The 21678-nt window shown below is 37.8% G+C and overlaps 1 protein-coding gene across 2 annotated transcripts in view; it reads right to left on the minus strand.

The window, feature by feature from the left end:
* Positions 1-21678, minus strand: part of SMAP1 (small ArfGAP 1) — a 150643-nt gene that overhangs the window by 58049 nt on the left and 70916 nt on the right. Inside the window, exons 5-6 of one of the 2 annotated variants that reach the window (XM_072142171.1) lie at positions 6719-6796; positions 4677-4757 (exon numbers count right to left, since the gene is read on the minus strand). In XM_072142171.1, the coding sequence (XP_071998272.1) occupies positions 4677-4757; positions 6719-6796 (159 nt within the window). The remainder of the gene's footprint in view (positions 1-4676; positions 4758-6718; positions 6797-21678) is intronic. The other variant, XM_072142172.1, reaches the window with a different exon arrangement.

Raw genomic sequence — 21678 nt, forward strand, 5'->3', positions numbered from 1 at the left:
CCTTGAACAGACTAAGATATATCGAATAAAGAGTAGATTTTATAGAAGTTTTGAAAAAATAGATTACATAAATTGACTACTATATCTACTCTCTATCAAAAGAGATGCAGAAGACTATATACTGGATGCAAATTTTATTTTTTGGTACCACTGATATTTCCTAGAGCAGCAGTGACCTGCCTTAGCCCAGAACTGGCCAGTGGAGGAGCATAAGATCACCACTGCTTTTTTTTTTCCAAAAAATTATGAGCCCGTATTTACAATTATTTTGGAAATTCAAAACATTTCAATTTTTTTTTACTCTGATGGACTTCCCCAATGGTCTCAAAACAATTCTGATAGAGAATGTGACATTTTCCAAAACAAAAAATTTTAAATCAAAAGGTCATCAACACATAGGGGCAAAGTCTAAAAGGTGACTTGGTGACAGAGCACAAATGGCTTTGGTAACAAAAAGCGATTGTTGAACCAGATCACTCATCATAACATCATATACAAAACACGCATTGGGGGCAGATTAACCCAGCTGTGGCAGTTTTCCGTCAGCCTTTGAACTTGTTTTTTGGAGCACACCATCTCCAATGTAATTAAGCATACCATGTGCTAGGATTTAGTGGCATGTCGCACTTTCCCACAAAGTTACTGGCACATCTATGTGTACGCATCTCTACAAAGTTATTAGTTGTTTGTGCATAAATTCTGGTGCCCACACAATAAAGTATATAGTTAACTCAAATGAGATTGGTATGGATATGTAAAAGAGGTGTGTTACATGTATTTATTGACTGCGCAACATTTTAAAAGATAAATTGCAGTCAGCGTAAATTCTGTCAATGCAGAGTGCGACACTTAATAAAGCTGTCCAATAGTGTATCAAAAAATGTTAACCTTTTCGATGCTGAACTAGACAGACTAACAAGTTACAAATTTCGGCTAATCGTGTACAGTATTCATTTTCCAATTTCATCCACAGTGTGAAATCTCATTAAACATTAAACTATCCACCACTGCTCCAAATAATAAAATCACATAATCACCCTGGATGGTGCCGCTCTGTCAGGACTAAAAAGAAAAAAAACCTGATATTTTCATGCACATGTTGTGCTGTTTTCTCACTCTTTATAATTTGGCGCCGCATACTATCCAGTAAAACACAACCCAGAGCAAGCAAACCAGTAATTTCATGTAAGCTCCGCATTTGCAGCAACATCTTTCCATCAACTCTCCTATTAATTCTTTCACTTCCAGCATTGCATCCTACCTCTAAGAGTCAATTTCAGATTTTTTTTCCTACCCAAAAATCCGTTAATGCCATCTCTGTAGGAAGAATGTATTTTCTTACAGACCATAGAGTAAAGAAATCATTCCCTGTGGAGGAAATAAAAATTACTTTCTTCAGACCATCCCAGGAGTCGCTGTCTAATATTGATAGCTTAGAAATTGAAACGCCCATCTCTAAGCTCCTTAGGTGACCCTTTAATGCATTTTCACCTTGACATGCAGCTACAATGGGAAAAAAAGACAAATATCAAAGAATCGAATGATGAGACTGTGAAAAGGGGCCTGCAAGGAAAGATGTGCCCATGGAAGCTCCAAGGGGGGGAGAAGATGTCTAACTCCACAGGAAAAAAAACACTGCCATGACATCCAGCCACACTGGAAAGATCATGAAACGCTAGAGAGAAATAAAAAGATCACAAACTTTCTAACTGTAAAAGGACAGGATACTTTCAAGTGACAAGAGAAATAGAATTCACTATACAATGGAACCTGCAGAGAACGTGAAAATCTGCTGTATACGCTACATTTTCAGACTATTATTTAAATGGCTGCCATTATAGCTTAAAGGTACAGTACCAAATACACACCGGATTATACAGAGGAATATATAAATATATACAAAGATCACCCCCAAAAGAAACAAAATACGGTATATTCCCAAAACTTTGTACATATGCAAAAGTTGTATTTGCTTGACTACAAGTACTTTCTTGGGCTGATCTCTTTAGTGCATACATTTGTGTCACATAATGTAGCTCCGATTTTGGAGCATCTTTCGATAGAACTCTGCATTCTGCTTATCCTTATAAGTTAATTAAATATTTAGAAAAAACAGCCTTTCACAGCTTTGCCGAGTTAAACAAATAAAACATAACAAGAGAACAAATGAAATGATTTCCCTCATAAATGATGCAGTTATAAACTACAAGTTTATTACATTTCCAAAAAGTATGATGAATTTGCCCTTGATCAAAAACTACAAAAATAGACAAGATATACAAATATGAACACCAATATGTCACTATGGACTATTCATCTCAATGCCAATGCAAGTACCTTGCACAATACTGCCACAAGCTGTTTTATTCTCCAGCCCAACAGAATGGTACAGGATAGAAATTGACAGACATTTATTCGCATTCAGGGTCTCATAAGAATGAAGAGAGAAACCGACTTCCTGTCCACACATATGACAGTCGTACAGGTAGTCCGCGGGTTATGTACAAGATTGGTTATTTTTGTTTTTAAGTTGAATATGTATGCAAATTGAAACTGGTAGATTTTATAACTATAGACAAAAAATTGTTCTGTACCTGTGACAATTGGAGTTTCAAAATTTTGGGCTGTCATGGGACATATATTATCAATAAAGCTTAATTACAGACACATTACCACTGAGACTAAAGTAAAGCATCCAGCGAGCTTCAGCAGAGGTCACAGTGGGCAGAGAGGGCCGTCTGTAACTAGGGATCGTCGAGTTTCCTGAAGTTGGTGACTGCCTGTATGCGATGAGTCTAAATGTTGGTCATATGCTAATAGCGGAGAACCAGAAGGGAACACGTAAATCACATATATAGTCAATTTACAAAGAATACAACAAGCTACATAGCGCTCATACCTAAGGAGTTTTGCAATAGGTCCAACCGATAAAGCCTTGATATGCAGACAGCTTCCATTCTTTTTCTAACGTTTTAAAAGTGCTTGAGATGCATAGGATACCGTCTCTCTCCTTATAACAGCATTACAGACACAATCTGATTTACTTTTTCACAGTTCAGTGCCGCTGAAAACGCCATCAAATCTAAACCATGTCACCAACGACTGTTCTCAATACCTTTAACCTTTAAATATGCATTAAAAGATAGCACCAATGAAAGCAAAGCCAAATCAATAAGCTCCATAATCGGATCTTCTGTATCCAAGAAGATTCTATCAATTCAAGGCTGTAGCTTAAATTAAGCACAAAATGAACACTCAACTTCAGCAATTTATAATGCAAAGAGCTGGAAAACTTTTTCAATTTCAACTTTCAATAATGCTGCGTAATCTGCGGAGAGGGAAAAAGATTGGCTAGCTGCAAGCAATGGTCAGTGGGCTGTAAAGGAAACATTACATGTAGGCAAGCTTGGCAAATGCTAATACCAAAAGCTGTACAAACATTACATGAAAAGTCTTACCTCTACAGTAAATGTATTACACATCAGAAGGGTCAAAGTATCACAAACATGAACACAATAGACCAGAAACCTAATAAGGAAATCACTGGAACAAGTGTGATGACAAGCTATGTATCTAAAGGAAAGTTCCATACACCAAATACATACTAAGCAACAGACTACAAACAATACATTTTGAAAAGAAAATAAAATAATGCAATTGCTGGCATTTTGGACACATTAAAATGTATATGTCCCAGGTGCAAAGTCTCTATTGGGCACATGGGCATCATAGAGACTGGAGATTATATATTGCTTATATACAACACCATCTATTACATGGTCCCATACATTTCATTTGGCAAACTAAAAATGGAGCTACACACTGCTTATCACTAAGACATAGAAATATAAGACAAGTTGAAGCAATAGCAGTGTGAATCTTACAAGATAATGAGTTCTGACAATGCCTTTAGTTGGGCAGATTATCCAAATGGCCTGCACAATGTCTTCCCTATGGTCCTCCTTGTAAGGAATGCACTCCATAACAAATACTGCATAATGTGTACATACATTATCAAAAGGTATTAAAACTATGAAAAATGAAACATGAAGATGGGACCCCTAATGGATGTATTGTCTTCACTATATGTCTCTTGTCTTCACTATACCCCTGTCACTGTAGTTGGTGATCTAAAGGCAGTCCCTAACAAGCATAAGGAATTACCAAAAATGTCCACTCTGCCCTGTAAACTCAACATACACATGTGTGAACATTCTGTATTGAGTGAGTATGCTTTTCTTTCATGCTGAATGAGGACATTAATAACTTTAGCTGTGCAACTATGTAGAGATTACACTACAGAAGAAGCTTCACTGCAATACATTCCAATCTAAATCAAAGAACTTTGCAGAATATGTATGGTTACTGGAGAATATGCAAAACCTTCCTGGGACGATATGAGGTATAGATATTACTCGGTCAAAACCATGTACAAAGGTGCCTTGGGCTACTTTTACGGATATGACAAAAGGGTCTTGCTTCACTGGAAATGGGTGGAGTGTGTATAGATATAGGAGAAATATATAAATATATATATATTATACACACGTATACATACACATATGTCAGCCCGTGACCATGGTCAGTGATGCCATGCTGATCACATAGTGTGAAACAGTGACTTTCACTGTAATTTTTACCTAGATTAGTAAATCTACCCAAATACCTTCCCTTACCTTCTCCACAGCAATAGGTTTCATTGTTTTTTCAGTTTCTCGTTCCTTTTTCTTCTCTTCCCTTTTCTTCTCCTTCTCTTTCTAGTAACAGGAAAGGTAAAACACAATAAAAAAGAAGCAAACACAGGGATAATAAAATCAATAAAAAGCAAGACAACTTTATAATTAGACTTTTTTCAGCAGTGAACACATATAAGATTTACAACTGTCATAGACATATCTATGAACGTGCTCTGTCCTATAGGCGAGAGACTATGGGTGCATCTTTCTTATAAAAGTCCTATTTGCACAGGCTCAATGCAAAAACCCCCTTTAATATAATAGCAGGTGTTTCTAGGTGAAACAGAAAAGGAAATACACAGTAAAAAATGTAATTTTAAATAACTCTCAATTTCCAACTATACATTTATACATTTATGTATATCTCAGATCAGATTCACCTAGAAACACAATCCTGAAATTAAAAGTGATATTCTCCTCTCTAATAGGACACCACAATGTCTTTCTAGGTGCGATGGTTCTGATATGAGCCCCCTCCAGCCTGTCAACTGAAAGCATAAAGCATAAGGGGCTGCACAATACACTTGCAAAAGTAAATGCACCCTCTTCCTCTCAACCTGGAAATGGTAATGGATTGATACTACACATCTTTATAAAATAATTTGTTAAAGGTTTTTACAATAATACCACTTACTAAAATTTCTTTAATGAGAAAAATTACAAAAAAGCATATTTCTTTTACAATGTTTAGTTATTTGTACTCCAATTCCATTTTCAAAAAGTCACATGTCATAAAAAAACTAAGTAAAAATTGTTAGGATATGTAAAGCGATTCCAAAGAGATACTCATAAAGAAGCGCAGAATAGAACTGCAAAAATTGACTAGGACATTCAAGCATTTATGACCCATCGGTCACAAAGGGGTTAAATAAAAGCTTCCCCCCCCCAAAAAAAAAGCCAGAATGGAGAGTTAAGGCCATGACTGGGTCGAGAAATCATTAGACACTTATGGTAATGCAGCCAGAAGACTTGTATAGGCAGAAGGTCACGGTTTCACTTAAATATATAGGACACAGAAATCTGCATTACTCCGAGTTATCCTGGTTGGACAGGCCGCTTGCTTTCGGTAAATATGCATACGGAGGGATGGCACAATTCCTTGATAATGTAAATTATCAGCCAATTATCAAATTCTTAGGAAGGTTTTTGACCTACAAAACCTTCAATAACAATGAATTGTTACAAACGTTGTGGCCACCACAATTTCCTCTTGTAACATGCAAGCTTTCACAGCCCATCTCCAATCTGCAGACAGCACTAGTAAATATTCCAGATTAGGTATTTGATGCTGAACCACAGTACTTTTGTCACATACAGTCTCCCAACATGGATGACTAGTGACAGAAGCTGCCTTTCAGCGCAAACCTACTGAGAATTCACTCTTGCGGAGCTCAAGAGTAGTAGAGAATTCAGGCACTTCAAGGGAATCAAACAGAACAAGGACAAGAATATTACAGTTCCAGAGAGTCCCAATGGCAGGAAAAATAATAAACCTCCTGTTTATTGCCAGGCTTTAGCTACAATTTAACCCTCTTGGAGACAAGATTTATATATCCTCTTCCACTGCACCATTATGGAAACTATCAATAATTTTGAATGTAATATTTAACTTTTCTGTTCGAGATATTTTTCAGCACAGTTTATTTTGGGTACAGTATTCTGGTATGCACAAGTTACAAGCTAATTTATACAAATTTTGACTGATCACTATAAAATATGACAATTCCAAAAAGGATTCCACTTTTTTTTCCTTCTACACCACACTGTATTTATTGCCACTTTAAAAATAATTATTTGGTTTCATCTCCCCCCCCCACCTCAAGTACAGGCATCCACCAGAGCACACAGTATACGTGTGTATTTATATATTTTTTAAAAATGACAAATGCACATATATAGTTGGATCGATATTAACGTAACATAACCACATTTAAAGAGTGGGGGTAATGGACATGTTGGAAATTTCACACTACAACTGATACCTCCAATTTGCTTTTGTCGGCAGCAGCTTGCAGAGAAGGAGAGGATGCCGAAGGCTGCAAAGCATCAGAAGAGGACGTCTGTACAGAGCAGATGAAAGGCATAAGAAGAGATGCAAGACAGATGATCAGAATTAGTAAACAGCAAGGCAGGCAAAGCAACATATGATCTCATTTTCTCATTACATTTAGAGCACCTGGAAGAAATGCAATGAAGAACTCCACGCTGTGCATATTATTACAGTCACACATATATAATACATTACATTTCCTGTATCGTTTGGCAAGTTAGACCTACAGAAACCTGATTTGTGTTTGCCAAGTAGTTACAAAAAAATTACACTTCCAAAACTATATAGCTATACATATTTTTGATCAAAAGAAGTGAAAGACTAATCAAACTGCATAAAAGAACAGCAACTTGTACTGTCAAACATGGGCTTACAGATGCTACTTTCTGTAGTAGATAGTTTACTTTTTTGGACATATTTTTCAGGAAAAAGTTTATCTCCTAGGGCAGGGATGGTGTACCATTTAGAGGCCGAGTGGCCAAACTATATCCAAAAACGAACTCATAAGTCACAAAGTGGCGACACCACGTTGGTGCCTTGAGACACCAATACAGTTGAACGAAGGAGGGGAAACTACAATTATTATTTTAGTTTCCCTCCAGGGTCCCCCTGTATAGGAAGAGTAAAAGGGAAGGAGCGCCAATGATAATCCAGCCCCGTCTACACCTCCTTTTTCTTCCGGTAACCCAGGAAGTGTTGCTTTAAAAGAGCGCTGGGTGCCCACAGATATGGCCGAGTGCCACCTCTGGCACCTGTGCCATAGGTTCACCACCACTGTCCTAGGGGGAATAAAGTACCAGGAATGGGGCAATGCAAAATGCCTCCAGAAACACTAGGACTTGAGTCAAACATTAGGTTGGCCGATTTTATTGCATGCGTATACGGGCCTGAAGTAAGAGGACAAATTTTTGGGGGTTTTGAAGCAGTATATAACGCCCAAGCCAGGAGTGCATCGAAAAAAACAAAAAAGAAATAAGTGCAAGATATTGCAACTGTTCTGTCCCAATGATACAAACACAACCTTTACCTCCTCTCCCCTCTCCATCTACGTACAAGGGGAAGGACGCGGTCACAGGTAACGCTTTGACTCTTCTTAGAAACGGAGTCAAAGTGCACGGGGGCGTGATCGAATATGCGTATGTGTGACAGAACCCAACGTAAGGCATTTTGAGCTTCAGTGTGGCTAGGAGAACTAGCCCTCAACTTAATGAGTAAGCAAGCGAGCAGTTATCAGAAATGCATGAGAAGCTTAAAGAGGTTTTCCAGCTTACTGGATAGGTAATCAATATCTGATTGGTTGGATGCAAAAAGAATTAGACCCTCAGGCGCCAAAATCCACACAAGGAATTAAGCTGGAAGAACAGCTGTGTAGTGATCAACATTCATTGATCAGATATTAAATGACCTAGGTGACACCTAACATGGATACCCATGGGTATTTCCATTCAAAGAAGACACATCTACAGATATGTCTATTTTTGTATAAATCCTGCTAGATATCTTATCCTCTTCAGGTTAATAGGGATGTATGGATCAGTTTACAGTATGCTCCAAAAGCCTTTCAGGCCCATACTGTAGACTGATTAGGAAATCCACAATATTAAAATGCCAATCACTAAAAAGATAATGCACATCATGTTGTGTTGGATGTTGGGGTGTAATGAGAGTTTTTTTTTTTTTTTTTTACTTATGTCTTATGCTTTCAATAGTTTTGCCCTTCTAATATGGTGACAAAATAAAAATCAGTTATTCCATATTAGAGCTATAATTATGGCCAAAAACAGATAAAATCCATTATAAGCAGAAAGGATTATTCCAAACATGACTTGTGGTCACAGGCAGACAGTCAGCATGTACACTACGAGGGTGCCAAATCACCCCTTACATAAATGAAGTAGGTTACAGATTTCTTAGGAACTTTTTGTGAATTCTAGGTCGTCTTTATTTCAGTATATCTGATTTCACTTGGGTCCAGTTTTCTAACAGACTTGTAAAGAATGAAATTTCAAGAAACTTGGCAGAGTGTTTATTCCCTGCTTCTTTCTGTACTAACCCTTTATTTCACCAGGATATGTCTTAACCTGAGCTCGGTGGTGCGCTTTAGGCTTTCCATTTTCAAAGTTGGCTTATTGACATTGTAGGGTAGCGCGGAGATGTCAGGCCTACTAGCGAGAAGATTTAGTGCTCAGTGGGAGAACATTTCTCTGTTGCATTTTGAGTAGAGAAGGGAGCATGGAGGGATAATGGTTCCATTAAAGTGATCAACAGCACATGCAGAAATCACAGAGAAAGAATGCTTTTAGATGAAACCTATTTTTGTGTGTAAATGGGTTCTGCTTCCTACGTAACCATTCCACCTAATACCTCTGGGTAATTCACAAAGAACAACGTCTGAAATGAGGTTATGCTCTCTGCCACTGCAGGGGAAAAGGCTTCTACATTGATTTATCATTACAGCAAGTGTTCATGTTAAGCTCATGTGTATGATCAGGCTGCTGCTCACTGAAGAAATACTTAGCCCATAGATACATCATTTCAAGCCACTTTGCTGTTTGTCATGCTGGTTGATAAGTGTATTCTACGGAGTTTATTCATGGTAATGCTGGGAAGGCTCCTAATGTCCTCAGCTATTACTCATCCGCATACAATACTGCACATATAAGTAAGCAGCATCCTTGCATAGAGCAGTAGGGGCAATTCATTTTCCCATGGGGCCTGTGAGAAAGAATGGTTTTAGAGGGCCAGACATATATACTTCATTCTACCCAAAATCGAATGCCCCTGCATTATACCCCCATCTGTAGTCTCCCAGCTCCCTTTAACCCCTTTTATAAAGCACACTCTCCTTTTGTCACTCCATTATGGCCCCCTCTGATTATGTTACCCATATATAATGCCTCCTCTCCTTATGTCCCCTATATATAGTTCCCCCTCTATTATATGGCACCTGGCTGCCGCTGGCTCCACTATCCCCATGTGATCGCCCACCACAATCACAGTCGTAGTAATGCAATTGTGGCAAACAGTCTTGCATGCAGCTCAAAAATAAACAGTGGGCCGGATGTTGCCTGTGTATCACACAATGCCCAGCTCTGGCATCAGTAGCACTGACCTCTATAATTCATGTGTACTTTTTAGAAGGGCAAGTATTTACCCTGGATACTATACATATTATGCTGCACATGAATGTTGTGGTCTATAAACCTAGTTCAAATAGCTGTTCATATATGCAAGGGTGTGTGTCTGGTCTTTGCATTTTAACCCCTTAATGAGATGGCTATTTTGCACCTTCCAGACACAGCCCATTTTTTCAAATCATAGCCCGGTAATTTTGAGAATGTTTTCTCATGACATATTGTGCTTCATGTTAGTTGAAAAATTTGGTTCCTATGTTTTATTTAGTTTTATGGAAAAAAATATTATATTTGGCAAATATTTTGGACAATTCTCAATTTTAGAAATTCAAAATTTTCTATTTTTCTGACAGTGCTATAACACAAAATAACTTTTAACATTTACCAAATGTCTGCTTCATGTTGACATGCTTTTTTTATGAGTTTTCTCATTTTTGTAAGATGTTTGTGAGGCTTTAGGTGCAATTTTTTTTTTTTTTTTTTTTTTTAGATTTTCATAAAAAAAAATTTAAAAAATCATATTTGATATACCTGCTTAGCTTTCAAGTCACTTTGAATAGCAAAACCCTGTAAATTAAACAGTTTTAGAAAAGTATGTAAAACAACTTTTATAAAGTGTGTTTAAAGGGGTATTGTCATCTGGGCACTTACATTCAGTTTGATAAATCTGCCATATGTACCGTATATACTCGTGTAGAAGCCGAGTTTTTCAGCACAAAAAACGTGCTGAAAAACGTCCGTCAGTCAGTCAGTCAGTCAGTCAGTCAGTCAGTCATTACTTACATGTTATCTCAAGTCATTTCATGTACTATTCTGTATGATTTCTCCACCTGCTATACCGGTGAATGTATCATGATCAACGATATTAGTGCGTCAACTCTGCCTCCAGCAAAATACCTAATGTTTAAGTTTTTCTTTTTCTGTTATACAGGTGGTCCCCTACTTAAGAACACTCGACTTACATACAACCCCTAGTTACAAACGGACCTCTGGATATTGACAATTTATTGTACTTTAGTCCTAGGCTACAATAAACAGCTACAACAGTTATTACAGTTGTCTGTAATGAAGCTTTAGTGTTAATATTGATTCTTATGACAACCCAACATTTTTAAAATCCAATTGTCACAGAGGCCAAAATAGTTCTGTCTGGGGTTACAATGATAAAATATACAGTTCCGACTTACATACAAATTCAACTAAAAGAACAAACCTACAGACCCTATCTTGTATGTAACCCGGGGACTGCCTGTATATTGAAAAATCAAATAAAATGTTTAAAAAAAAAAAAAGAAATGAGATAGCTTCCTTCGTTACGACCACCTCTGCTGGAGTGATTGCACAAAGAAACAAAAGGTTTTTGTATATGAAATGTCCGGGAGTCACTGCGTGTCCCACAGCCATCCTGTGGTAATGATCGCTGAATCCAAGAGGTCAGGAAGGACTCAACATCGCATATCTGGCCACCGCTGCCAAAATGTGAAGTGGTCGTATCCGAGGAAGCCATCTCGTTTCTAAGGGACAACATGGCTATGTTTATGAGAAATTATCTTCACACAGGAAATTCTTTTTTTAATAACATAAAATTGAAGAAATGTTTATATATGGAAGATTAGTGAAACTGAATGTGATTGCCCAGATGAGAATACCCCTTTAACCATTTAATAGTTTGAGAGGGGTTAAAACAAAATCAGATGCAATTTCAAATTTTTATTATTTTTTTTTATATACTAAATGAATGTATTTATTTAAAGAAAAAAAGTCTTCCTTTTGCCCTATTCTATTTTTCATACTCCGGAGTACGGATCTCGGCATGGTATCATTTTTTGCAGTACGAAGTGTCTACCATTCTGGAGACTGACTTTTCTATTACTTTTTATACACATATACTTGTTATTGGAATAACTTTATATATTTTGAAAGATCAGAATATTTAGAACGCAGTGATACGCAACAAGTTAATGAATTTTTTTGGTTTATTTTGTATGCATTCTAGGTTAAGGGGTGCGATTTAGATTTTTTACTGCTTTTTAAAAAAGTTTTTTTTTTACATTTTTTTTCTCCAATTTTTAAAGTTAATACTTTTTTTTAGGTCCCATTGGGTGTTTATATACTATGGAGTCTGATTGTTCATGCAATATGCTGCAATACAGTTACAGTTTTGCAAGAAAATTTGAGAATACATAATTTTTTACAGTCTACCTCTGAAGCAGAAATAGGAGCCTCCCAAAGGCTTCCAGCTGTTATGCAACTAATTAATAACACCTGATAATATCGTTAGGGGGGGGGGTGCAGATTGGCAGTAATATGGCTCTGCCCATCTGAAGCTGCTGTTTATGTAAGATGATTGGTTAACTACCATGACTACAGCAGATATCCGGCCTTCATGGAGAGGGAACAACCCATGAGCCTTCTCCATATTGCTCCACCCTCTTTATGATGTATATTTACAATGGCCAGTTCTTTAGCGGTTAAGATGTAATTTATAATACACATAAAAAAATGTAAGGATTTTTGACCTCAAACTGCCAATGTCCTAATATTCAGGACAGGGCTGGTTCACAATGATGTCCTTACTGTGGGAGATTTGGAAATATGCTGCAAAAGATCTACGAGATAACACTATTTTAATGATTTGTGAGGAGTCATAGGATTATTTTGGGCCCAAGTCGTCATAACAGGTTCTCTTTATGGGAATTGGGTCTTTATCTGCATCTCACGGTCCCAACTACGTCCTCAACTGTCTGCATCTCAGATTCTGTAAAATTAAACAAACTTAAACATGTTTCTAGGTTCCCCCCTACAGCCTCTAAACTTTAGTCATCTCAGGTAATAAAGATAATCCTTTTTTAGTCCCACAGTGGGGAAATTCACAGCATTACAGCAGCAGAGAGTACAAACAATGAACAATAGTATTATTAGGGATAAATGAACAAAAAGAAGAATGGCTAAATAGACAAAAGTGACTCTTCTTTTCACATGAGTTGGGTGAGATTTCACATAAAAGAGGGAAATGTAGAAAGGGATTTTCTCACCTGCTTGAGGGGGGGGGGGGGGGGCTGGTAGTTTTTTAGGAGTAAAATCGGATGACCCTGAGCCTTTAATGTATTATTGTAATGTTTACAATGATTGAGTACAGAACATGATGCCGGTTCTTCTCCTTCTATCACAAATTTACCTTTGTGAAAAACTCAACATCCAGGGGAAAAATCATGTCCATTTAAAAAAAAATATATTTTTTGTAGTAGAATGTAGAGCCATTATTGCCTCTCCAATGAGGAGGTTGTACAGGGAAAGAGTTCCCCTGTTTCCTCCCACACTCCAAAACATACTGGTAGGTTGATTAGATTGTGAGCCCCATGGGAACAGGGACTGATTTGGTAAACTCTGTGCTGCGCTGTGTAATCTGTGTGCACTAAATAAATAAAGAATTATTATTATTTACATCAAGGGCAAGTCTCTTGCTAGCATTTTCCTCTGTCCTTTGGTGACCAGAACATTGGGGATTAGGCAGTCTTGGATTTACAGAGCTGCTTCTTTGGCAACCTTTGCCATCCAGGGTTAGAAATGATCTAACATGGATACCGATGGATATTTCTATTTCAAGGACTAGTCATATGTGTGGACATGTCTATTTTAGTATAAATCCTGCTAGACTATGGATCACAGTGCAGGCAGTCCCTGGGTTACGTACAAGATAGGTTCTGAAGGTTTGTTCTTAAGTTGAATTTGTATGTTAGTTGGAACTGTATACTTTATAATTGTAACCCCGGGCAACATTTTTTTGGTCTCTGACAATTGGATTTTAAAAATGTTGGATTGTCATAAGAACCAGCATTAACAATAAAGCTTCATTACAGACACCTGTGATAACTGTTATAGCTGTTTATTGTAGACTGGGGCTAAAGTACAGAGGTCTGTTTGTAACTAGGGGTCGTCTGTAAGTCGAGTGTTCTTAAGTAGGGGACCGCCTGTATGTCCTAACTAAGGCACATACTGTAAAGTACTTAGAAAAACCATGATATTGAAGGGCTGTTTTTCTTTGGCATAGTCTACCACTGGACTTTTAGGTAGAACACTTCACCTCTACCTCAACCACATGCACAAAATCCAAACCGAAAAGGATTTTCTGTGCACATCGAACAGACTACCTGCAAATGTTGTGTGCAGTTTAACCCTTCCGTTGCCAGGCATATCTGGACATTTTGACACGTTATTGGCCAGAGCAATTTTTACAATTTTGACAAGTAAAAATAAAATCGAAATTGCAGCATAAACAATTATTCAAAACCCCAACAAACCAAATATTTTCTGAAAGAGAACTTGCCTTAATTAAAAAAATTGCTTTAAAGAGTTTATAGAAAAGATTTGGCTTCACATCTTCTAAATGTAATAGATGAACAAGTGTAGATTTCACAGATACCTCAGTCATTCATATGTTCACAGGAAGAAATCAAAATCACTAAAAACAACAAAAAATCTGCTTTTCAGTAAGAAATGTTAAGACAGTGACAACCAGCAAAATAGAGCAATAAAAACAGATTCAAAAGTAAAGTCACCCCAAAAATCTATATTTTTTTGAAAGCAGACAACCTGGCGTTGCATTTGTCTTAAGCCTAAAAAATTAAAAAATACATTGCAAATGCAAAGAAAATATATATTTACATAAAACGCACATTAAAAGCAGAGGTTTATGCACAAAAATGGATTTAAAAATAATACAAGGTGAGCAGTTTTCTATACACCACAATACACATCAACAAGGATTTAAAATTCCAAGAACGCTTAAAAAAAACAAAACATACATTTGGTTGCAACCCACAAATGTGTTCAAAAATATATAAAGTTAAATGCTCCTATAAAGTCAAAATCAAATTTTTTTCAGAAATCAACGCCTACCACATAACCTTATTTCATACACACTACCACCAAAATTACATGCAAATTCCAAATTTGCACAAAACTACATACTACACAAACTACTTGACCGGGCTTTAGGAAAATGTATTTTGAGTTCATACACCCGCTACATGTGTATATTCACCAAAATATGCAGGATCGGGAACATTAAATTCACAGGGGGGGCCAAACCATTTTTTTTTCAGAAAATTGCACTGAGCCTCACCCTTCATAAGTGTGTGTTGGGGGGACATCCATAGCTATGCAAAGTTTGGATAAAACACATAAGGCAGATTTGCTGCAACTTTTTCTGCAGAATTTATAATTTGTCTGCTATATTGCTGCAAAAAAAAAAAATATATACATTTATTTTTTTTGCAAAATAGTGTCCATGGCAACAAGACAAAATGAACCACGTAGTCATATTCTTCTTGGTCAGCTCCTGCAAAAGCCAAAGAAATACTAGAAGCAATTTAAGACATATAGTGTAATGCGCGGCATGTAACACACTGCTGAGCTTTAGGCCGCCGTTTGCGCTTTGCAGGTTTCAGAACCAATTAGATTAATTCATACAACTGTGAAATGCCTTTTCTGTACAGCAGCAGGTTTATAAAACGTACAAAAGTGCTATAAGATAGTCTCATTAAAATCACTACATAATTGTATCCCTACTGTTCTAACTGCAGGGCTTGTAGGATTGCCAATAACTACCCCCTCCCAAATACGCTAAACAGTCCATTCATCCCAAGTAACAGAATATGTGTCCACAAGACTCCACTTGCTCTGTGCACATCAAGCTCCAGGTATTGGGAATAAGAGAGGTTCACAGCGGTATAATCATAACTCCATTTTGTAATCAGAACAAACACCCAGTCACACAATTAGAGCGCACCTCAGGAGTCTCATTAGAAACCTAAGCGTTTAGCGCATACCGTACACTCCCTGTAATCACTGGACAGCTTACCCAAAACGCAGGTTAATTGAATGTTGGATTGTAATGAGAAGTAGTTTTTTCCAGTAATCCTGAGTCTACTGTAAAAATTTGGACATAAAAATAACAAAAAATGTGAAATACTGAGGCCAGGTCCACACAACGTGGGAGATTTATCAGACGTATTAATCTCGGTGCAACCAATCAGAGCTCAACTATCATTTTCCCACAGCTGTTTAGAAAATGAAAGCAGAGCTTTGATCGGTTGCCATAAGTGAACAGTTTTACCTCACAATTCTGATAAATCTCCCCCATAACGTCTTTTTAATCTTTTTGAAACGTAACTCAAAGGCTGCATGAAGGCGTCTGACTTTATCACAATGCATTAACAGTACGTTTAAAAGCATTAACATTGAGGTCATGTAAATGCAATGTAAACCCAATGGTAAAGCAATGGTAATGCAATGCAATCATTACAAGCTCCGCATGTCATCCTTGTAATCAAGTTTCAAAAGTCAACATAAACACAGCCTGATGCATGCAAATACCAAAGTTGGGTACAAAGGATAGGTTGCAAAGGCAAAAATATGAAACTCAATTTAAATAAAAAACTGACTAATTGGTCCGCTTACATATCTGCCTCATATGCTGCAACATTTTACTAGGTAAAATTCTGAACACCAAGACAGAATCATAGAATGTATCAGATTATAGTTGGAGTCTGTCATATACAGTATGTCATACAACGGATCTGCCTTTCACGATACGATCATTGTTTTCTATTCCTCAAATGTACAGCAAGATGTGAACAGAGCCTTACTTTCCAATTGTGTTACTTCTTGAACCTCTATACAGGTTTGTTGTAGGTTTCATTACTGTGCGAGCGACCCTAGGAAATTACCGAAGTATACGTTTTGACCATATTTCACAATCATTAGCAGGTGTAGAAATACAGTATATATTTCAGCTACCATATCACCCATACAAATCATGGTTGGGAGAGGGAGGTGTGGAGGCTTGCATAACTAGCAGCCCGAAGCGCCAGACATCTTGTCCCTGCGCTCCCTGTTGCTAACTATAATTTTCCTTTATAGATGATCGAGGCGTGTCAAGACTAGCGACAGTGAGAATGTGTGTGTGTGTGTGTGTGTGTGTGTGTGTGTGTGTGTGTGTGTGTGTGTGTGTGTGTGTGTGTGTGTGTGTGTGTGTGTGTGTGTGTGTGTGTGTGTGTGTGTGTGTGTGTGTGTGTGTGGTGGGGGGGGGGGCGGGTGTTCACGCTTTGATTTCCTTTAAAGCGCAACAGTAAAGTTGCAGACAAAAAAATAGATTTGGCACAGCTGGAGATAGCCTTTGATAACAATTGCACGGATACCTGTATCATGCTGCTGTCTTTTTACTAGCCTGAGATGTATCTGGTATATATAACAGATTCAGCCTATTCTATGTGGGTGTCACATCAGCTCAGCCCACTGAAGCCAGAAAAGGAGAGCATGTTTGTAATTGGCCGATCTGAAGCATGTGACGAGTCACATGCTTATGACATCACTACAGACCATCAACAAGTTTCCTGTCCTCTCTAGCTGTACTATATGGTTTTCCATGGCAACCACAAAGCATGGCAAATGGAGATTAGCTTGGGGTGCAAGGTAAAACCTCTGCTAGCAGCTAAACACCAGCAGATAGCTAATCACAGTAAATTGGAGAATTACTTATTTTTGCTTAGTGCAGAGCTAGGCAAACGTTTTTATACTTTACAGATAGAGAAATATGTATCTTCATATCCCAAAGGAGTATCTGTCTCATTTAGTCAACAATGCTCGGCAACTTCAAAGCAGGTCAGATTTATACATATTCATCAACACAAATCATTTCTGGCTGAAAGCAGCATTCTCAAGAGTGTGCAGCAATATAAGTGTAAAGCCTCAAGTACACATGCAGCGGGCCAAAAGAGTGATACTATACTCAAGTTTCCCACTAAAAATGTAAAGGCATCTTCTAGGTCAGTGGTGGCGAACCTATGGCACGGGTGCCAGAGGTGGCACTCAGAGGCCTTTCTGTGGGCACCCGGGCCATCGCCTCAGCACACCAGAAAGGACTCAAAGAATCTTCCTGCAGTTCCAAGAAACTTAAAAGTTGCTGCTTTCAGTCATATTTTGATACTTACTTGGCTACTTGGGAATTTAGGAAGAGGGAGAATTAGACAGGGTCAAATTATTTTTGGAGGACCTCCTGCTGGCCCCACAATTCTCTGTGTACAGAGGGAAACTGGAAAGAAGCTAAATGATGAAAATTTTCCATCTTTCTACTGTGTTGTTGTCCTCAGGAGGCCAATCTGATTGAAAGTTGTTGAACAGGGAGCAATAAGTTACTGCTTTAATTTCTGGTTGGCACCTCACGATAAATAAGCAGGGTATAGGGTTGCAGTTTGGGCACTCGGTTGCTAAAAGGTTCGCCATCACTGTTCTAGGTGATATTGATGACCTGTCCTCAGAGAGGAGAACTGATATTTGGAATTATGAAAGAAAAGTGGAACTTGTGGAAATTAATTGGTTTTTTAGTGCCATTTTTAAATACATGCCCATGGCTTACATTTGACATGGAAGGGTTTCACATTTTTTTCTGAAGTTACATATGAAAGGATTAGAGGGCACCAAATGCTGATCATATGCAGTCTATAAATATTAACAGATTTATAATCCACTGCATGACCTTTAGGCAGGAAGCAGAAAGGGAAGGTGCCAAAATGGTCATCTCCAGTAACTCCCAAGGTCTCCCCTCCTAAATGGAACATACAATGGACTACGATCAGCAGTGGGGTTCAGCAGGAGGTCTTTTCATGTATTAATAACCTTGTGAATGACACAGAGTAAACAGCCAAAATACAAAAGCATAGGACACTCAGCTTGACAAGTAAGCATAATGACCTTGATACGCTGGTAGAACATGGTAGATGAATACTTAATGTACATATGGAACAGTAATCATATTACTTCATAGATATGCAGTACACTGGGGACAAATCTAACTAGAAGGGTACAGTACTATTCTGGTTACAGGGAAACTGCAGTACTGTACCATGCCTCAGTAATAGAATCCCCTGTGTTGGGATGTCACAGCTGGATACGAAAACGTAGAGAGATCTGGGAGCTGAGTATTTCAATATATTATATATAAATATTGAATGCTGGGTTAAAGTGGTATTAGATTTTCTGGAAAACCCCTGAAGGGTAGTTTAAAATAAAAAATATAGTAAAAACATGATATAGATGCATGTGACATACAGGCAAGTCACAGCTGCAACAATTACATAGAATTACCAGAACGTTTGGACCAGGAATAGCTGCCTTATGCACACAAACTGCAGTTATAGTTCCAAAAATTACTCCAGTGAACCGTAGTTTGAGGCACGTAGTTTGAGCCCATAGAAGTAAAAGAGTAAATAAAAAAACTAACTAGCACAATACCCCATTTCACATTAGTGTGCACAAGACCAAACAGGCAAGTAATCCAGAAATCTATGCAAAATCTTGTAAGACAATTTTTTTAACAAACAATGTCAGAATTGTTTAGATATTATACAGGTAGTCCCCGGGTTACATACAAGATAGGGTCTTTAGGTTTGTTCTTAAGTTGAATTTGTATGTAAGTCGGAACTGTATATTTTATCATTGTAATCTCAGCCACAACTTTTTTGGTCTCTGTGACAATTGGATTTTAAAAATGTTGGGTTGTCATAAGAATCAATATTAACACTAAAGCTTCATTACAGACACCTGTGTTAACTGTTACAGCTGTTTATTGTAGCCTAGGACTAAAGTACAATAAATTACCAATATCCAGAGGTCTGTTTGTAACTAGGGGTCGTATGTAAGTCGAGTGTTCTTAAGTAGGGGACCGCCTGTACTCTGATATCTTGAACGCGAAGGTTGAAGAAATTATACTAAATAATGTGCCCTCTAAATCCAACATTTTGTTTCTTGCCCTAGAACTTACAATATACAGATGTTGTTGGGTAGTCAGGAAAGCTGTAATGCGTCTCTGCTATCTATCAGGATGTGAGATAATGGCCTACAACACCATTATTCCTACTAATGACGTGGTATTCAATCTTTTCAGATGCTACACAGTAAAACTCTAAGGACTATAACAGAACCTCCAGAGAATAGCTGCTGCTTGTTTCATGGGAATAATAAAATATTGCTACAGTATTCATGACAACAATAACATATGTAACAGTACATCCGGATGATATCACCTAAAAATACAAAGAAAAGGGTGTCTTAATGAGACTGCTTTCCAGATTGTTACTGATGGATATTTTCTTAACCCAATTATATAGGGCAGTGATGGCGAACCTATGGCACTAGTGCCAGAAGTGGCACTCAGAGCCATTTCTGTGGGCACTCAGGCCATCACCCCAGGACAGAGTTCCCCAGAGTTCCTGCAGTCCCAGGCAACTCAAGAGATGCTGCACTCAGCGCTATTTTAAAGTGACACTTTATTGGCTGTTTGGAACTGTGGGGAAAGTGAGAAGGTGTTGACAGAACTGCAATACCTTTTGAGGTCCTCATTCTGGACCCACCATTCCTCCTCTACAGAGAGACCCTGGAGAGAAGCTACAATGAGAGTCTGAATTTGCCCTCCTTCTTTCAACTGTATTGATGGCCTCAGAGGGCCGATACAATTGAAAGATGTGGAAGAACAGGTAGCAATAAGTTACTGCTTAAAATGCCATGTTGGCACTTCACAGTAAATAAGTGTATTTTGTTTGTAGTTTGGGCGCTCTGTCTCCAAAAGGTTCGCCATCACTGATATAGGGTATCAATTTGGCATAAATTGGGCTCAGTTCACATTGTAAGGAAATAGAACAGCGTCTTTATCCCACTATTCTGATGAAATTGTAAGCTTCAATGGGGAACGGAAGGTGATTGAGGGCTCTCTAACACAAACTAGAAAGAGAAGGTGCTATGGGTAGGCAAAGGGGAGAATTTCTTCTTTCAAATAAATCTTGAATTTAGTTTCTAGGTGCCCTGGAGCCAAAGATATTCAGGTTTAAAGTGAGAATATCAGGTGCCATTTTTATATATAAAAATCACTCCCGACAGCAGTTTAACAGTTAATATCTCAGTTTTACACAAATTAGATTCATATAAAAGAGGAGACTCTTTCCTTTCATAGGAAAAAAGAAGTGAGGTTCTATGTGTCACAGAGCCAGAGCTACCGCCCCCTGAAGTTTAGCCCCCTCCAGATTCTTAGCCATCAGGCTACAGGGAGAATTTGCTGCACACAGGAGCTGCTTCACCTCACAGATAATGGAAATATTCACTTTATATGTTACTACATTTTGAGAAGGGTGAGTATCAACTAATATTCATGTTTCTTTATGCAGAACTATCCAAGAACACACTTTCGCTTTAATTGCCTTTTATTTCGTGATTTTTTTTTTTCTAAATTGACTGATACGATGAACATTCCATCCTCTTCGCCTAATGTGACTACATATTAACACCGTGACCCAGAACATGTCCATAAAGTTAAAACACACACATGTTCCGGAATAAAGTTTGTTTCACAAGATCCTCCATTATTTACACCTATGTTATGATGTTCTCACTCAAATTAATATGTTATTTTGCAGCTAATACAATGGCGCACATCTAAAAAGTGACTTTTATTATCTCACTAGCTTGGTTTATGGATATATAGTTATTTATTTGGGTTACCATTGTGCAAGGGAGCATGCAATGATACATCTGTGCAACTTTCTGCAAAAATTGTTTGGTGTCCCCTGTGGATTTAACGTTCCCTTTGCTGCATATTTTGGTGAATATACACATGTGGGGTCTGTATGATATCCTCACATCCTGCTGTTATAGGAAAGTATATTTTCTTTATAGAAGTATTCTGGATCTTTACATATAAGACATT

The sequence above is a fragment of the Engystomops pustulosus genome, chromosome 3 (genome assembly GCF_040894005.1).
Source record: "Engystomops pustulosus chromosome 3, aEngPut4.maternal, whole genome shotgun sequence".
Classification (NCBI taxonomy): Eukaryota; Metazoa; Chordata; class Amphibia; order Anura; family Leptodactylidae; genus Engystomops; species Engystomops pustulosus.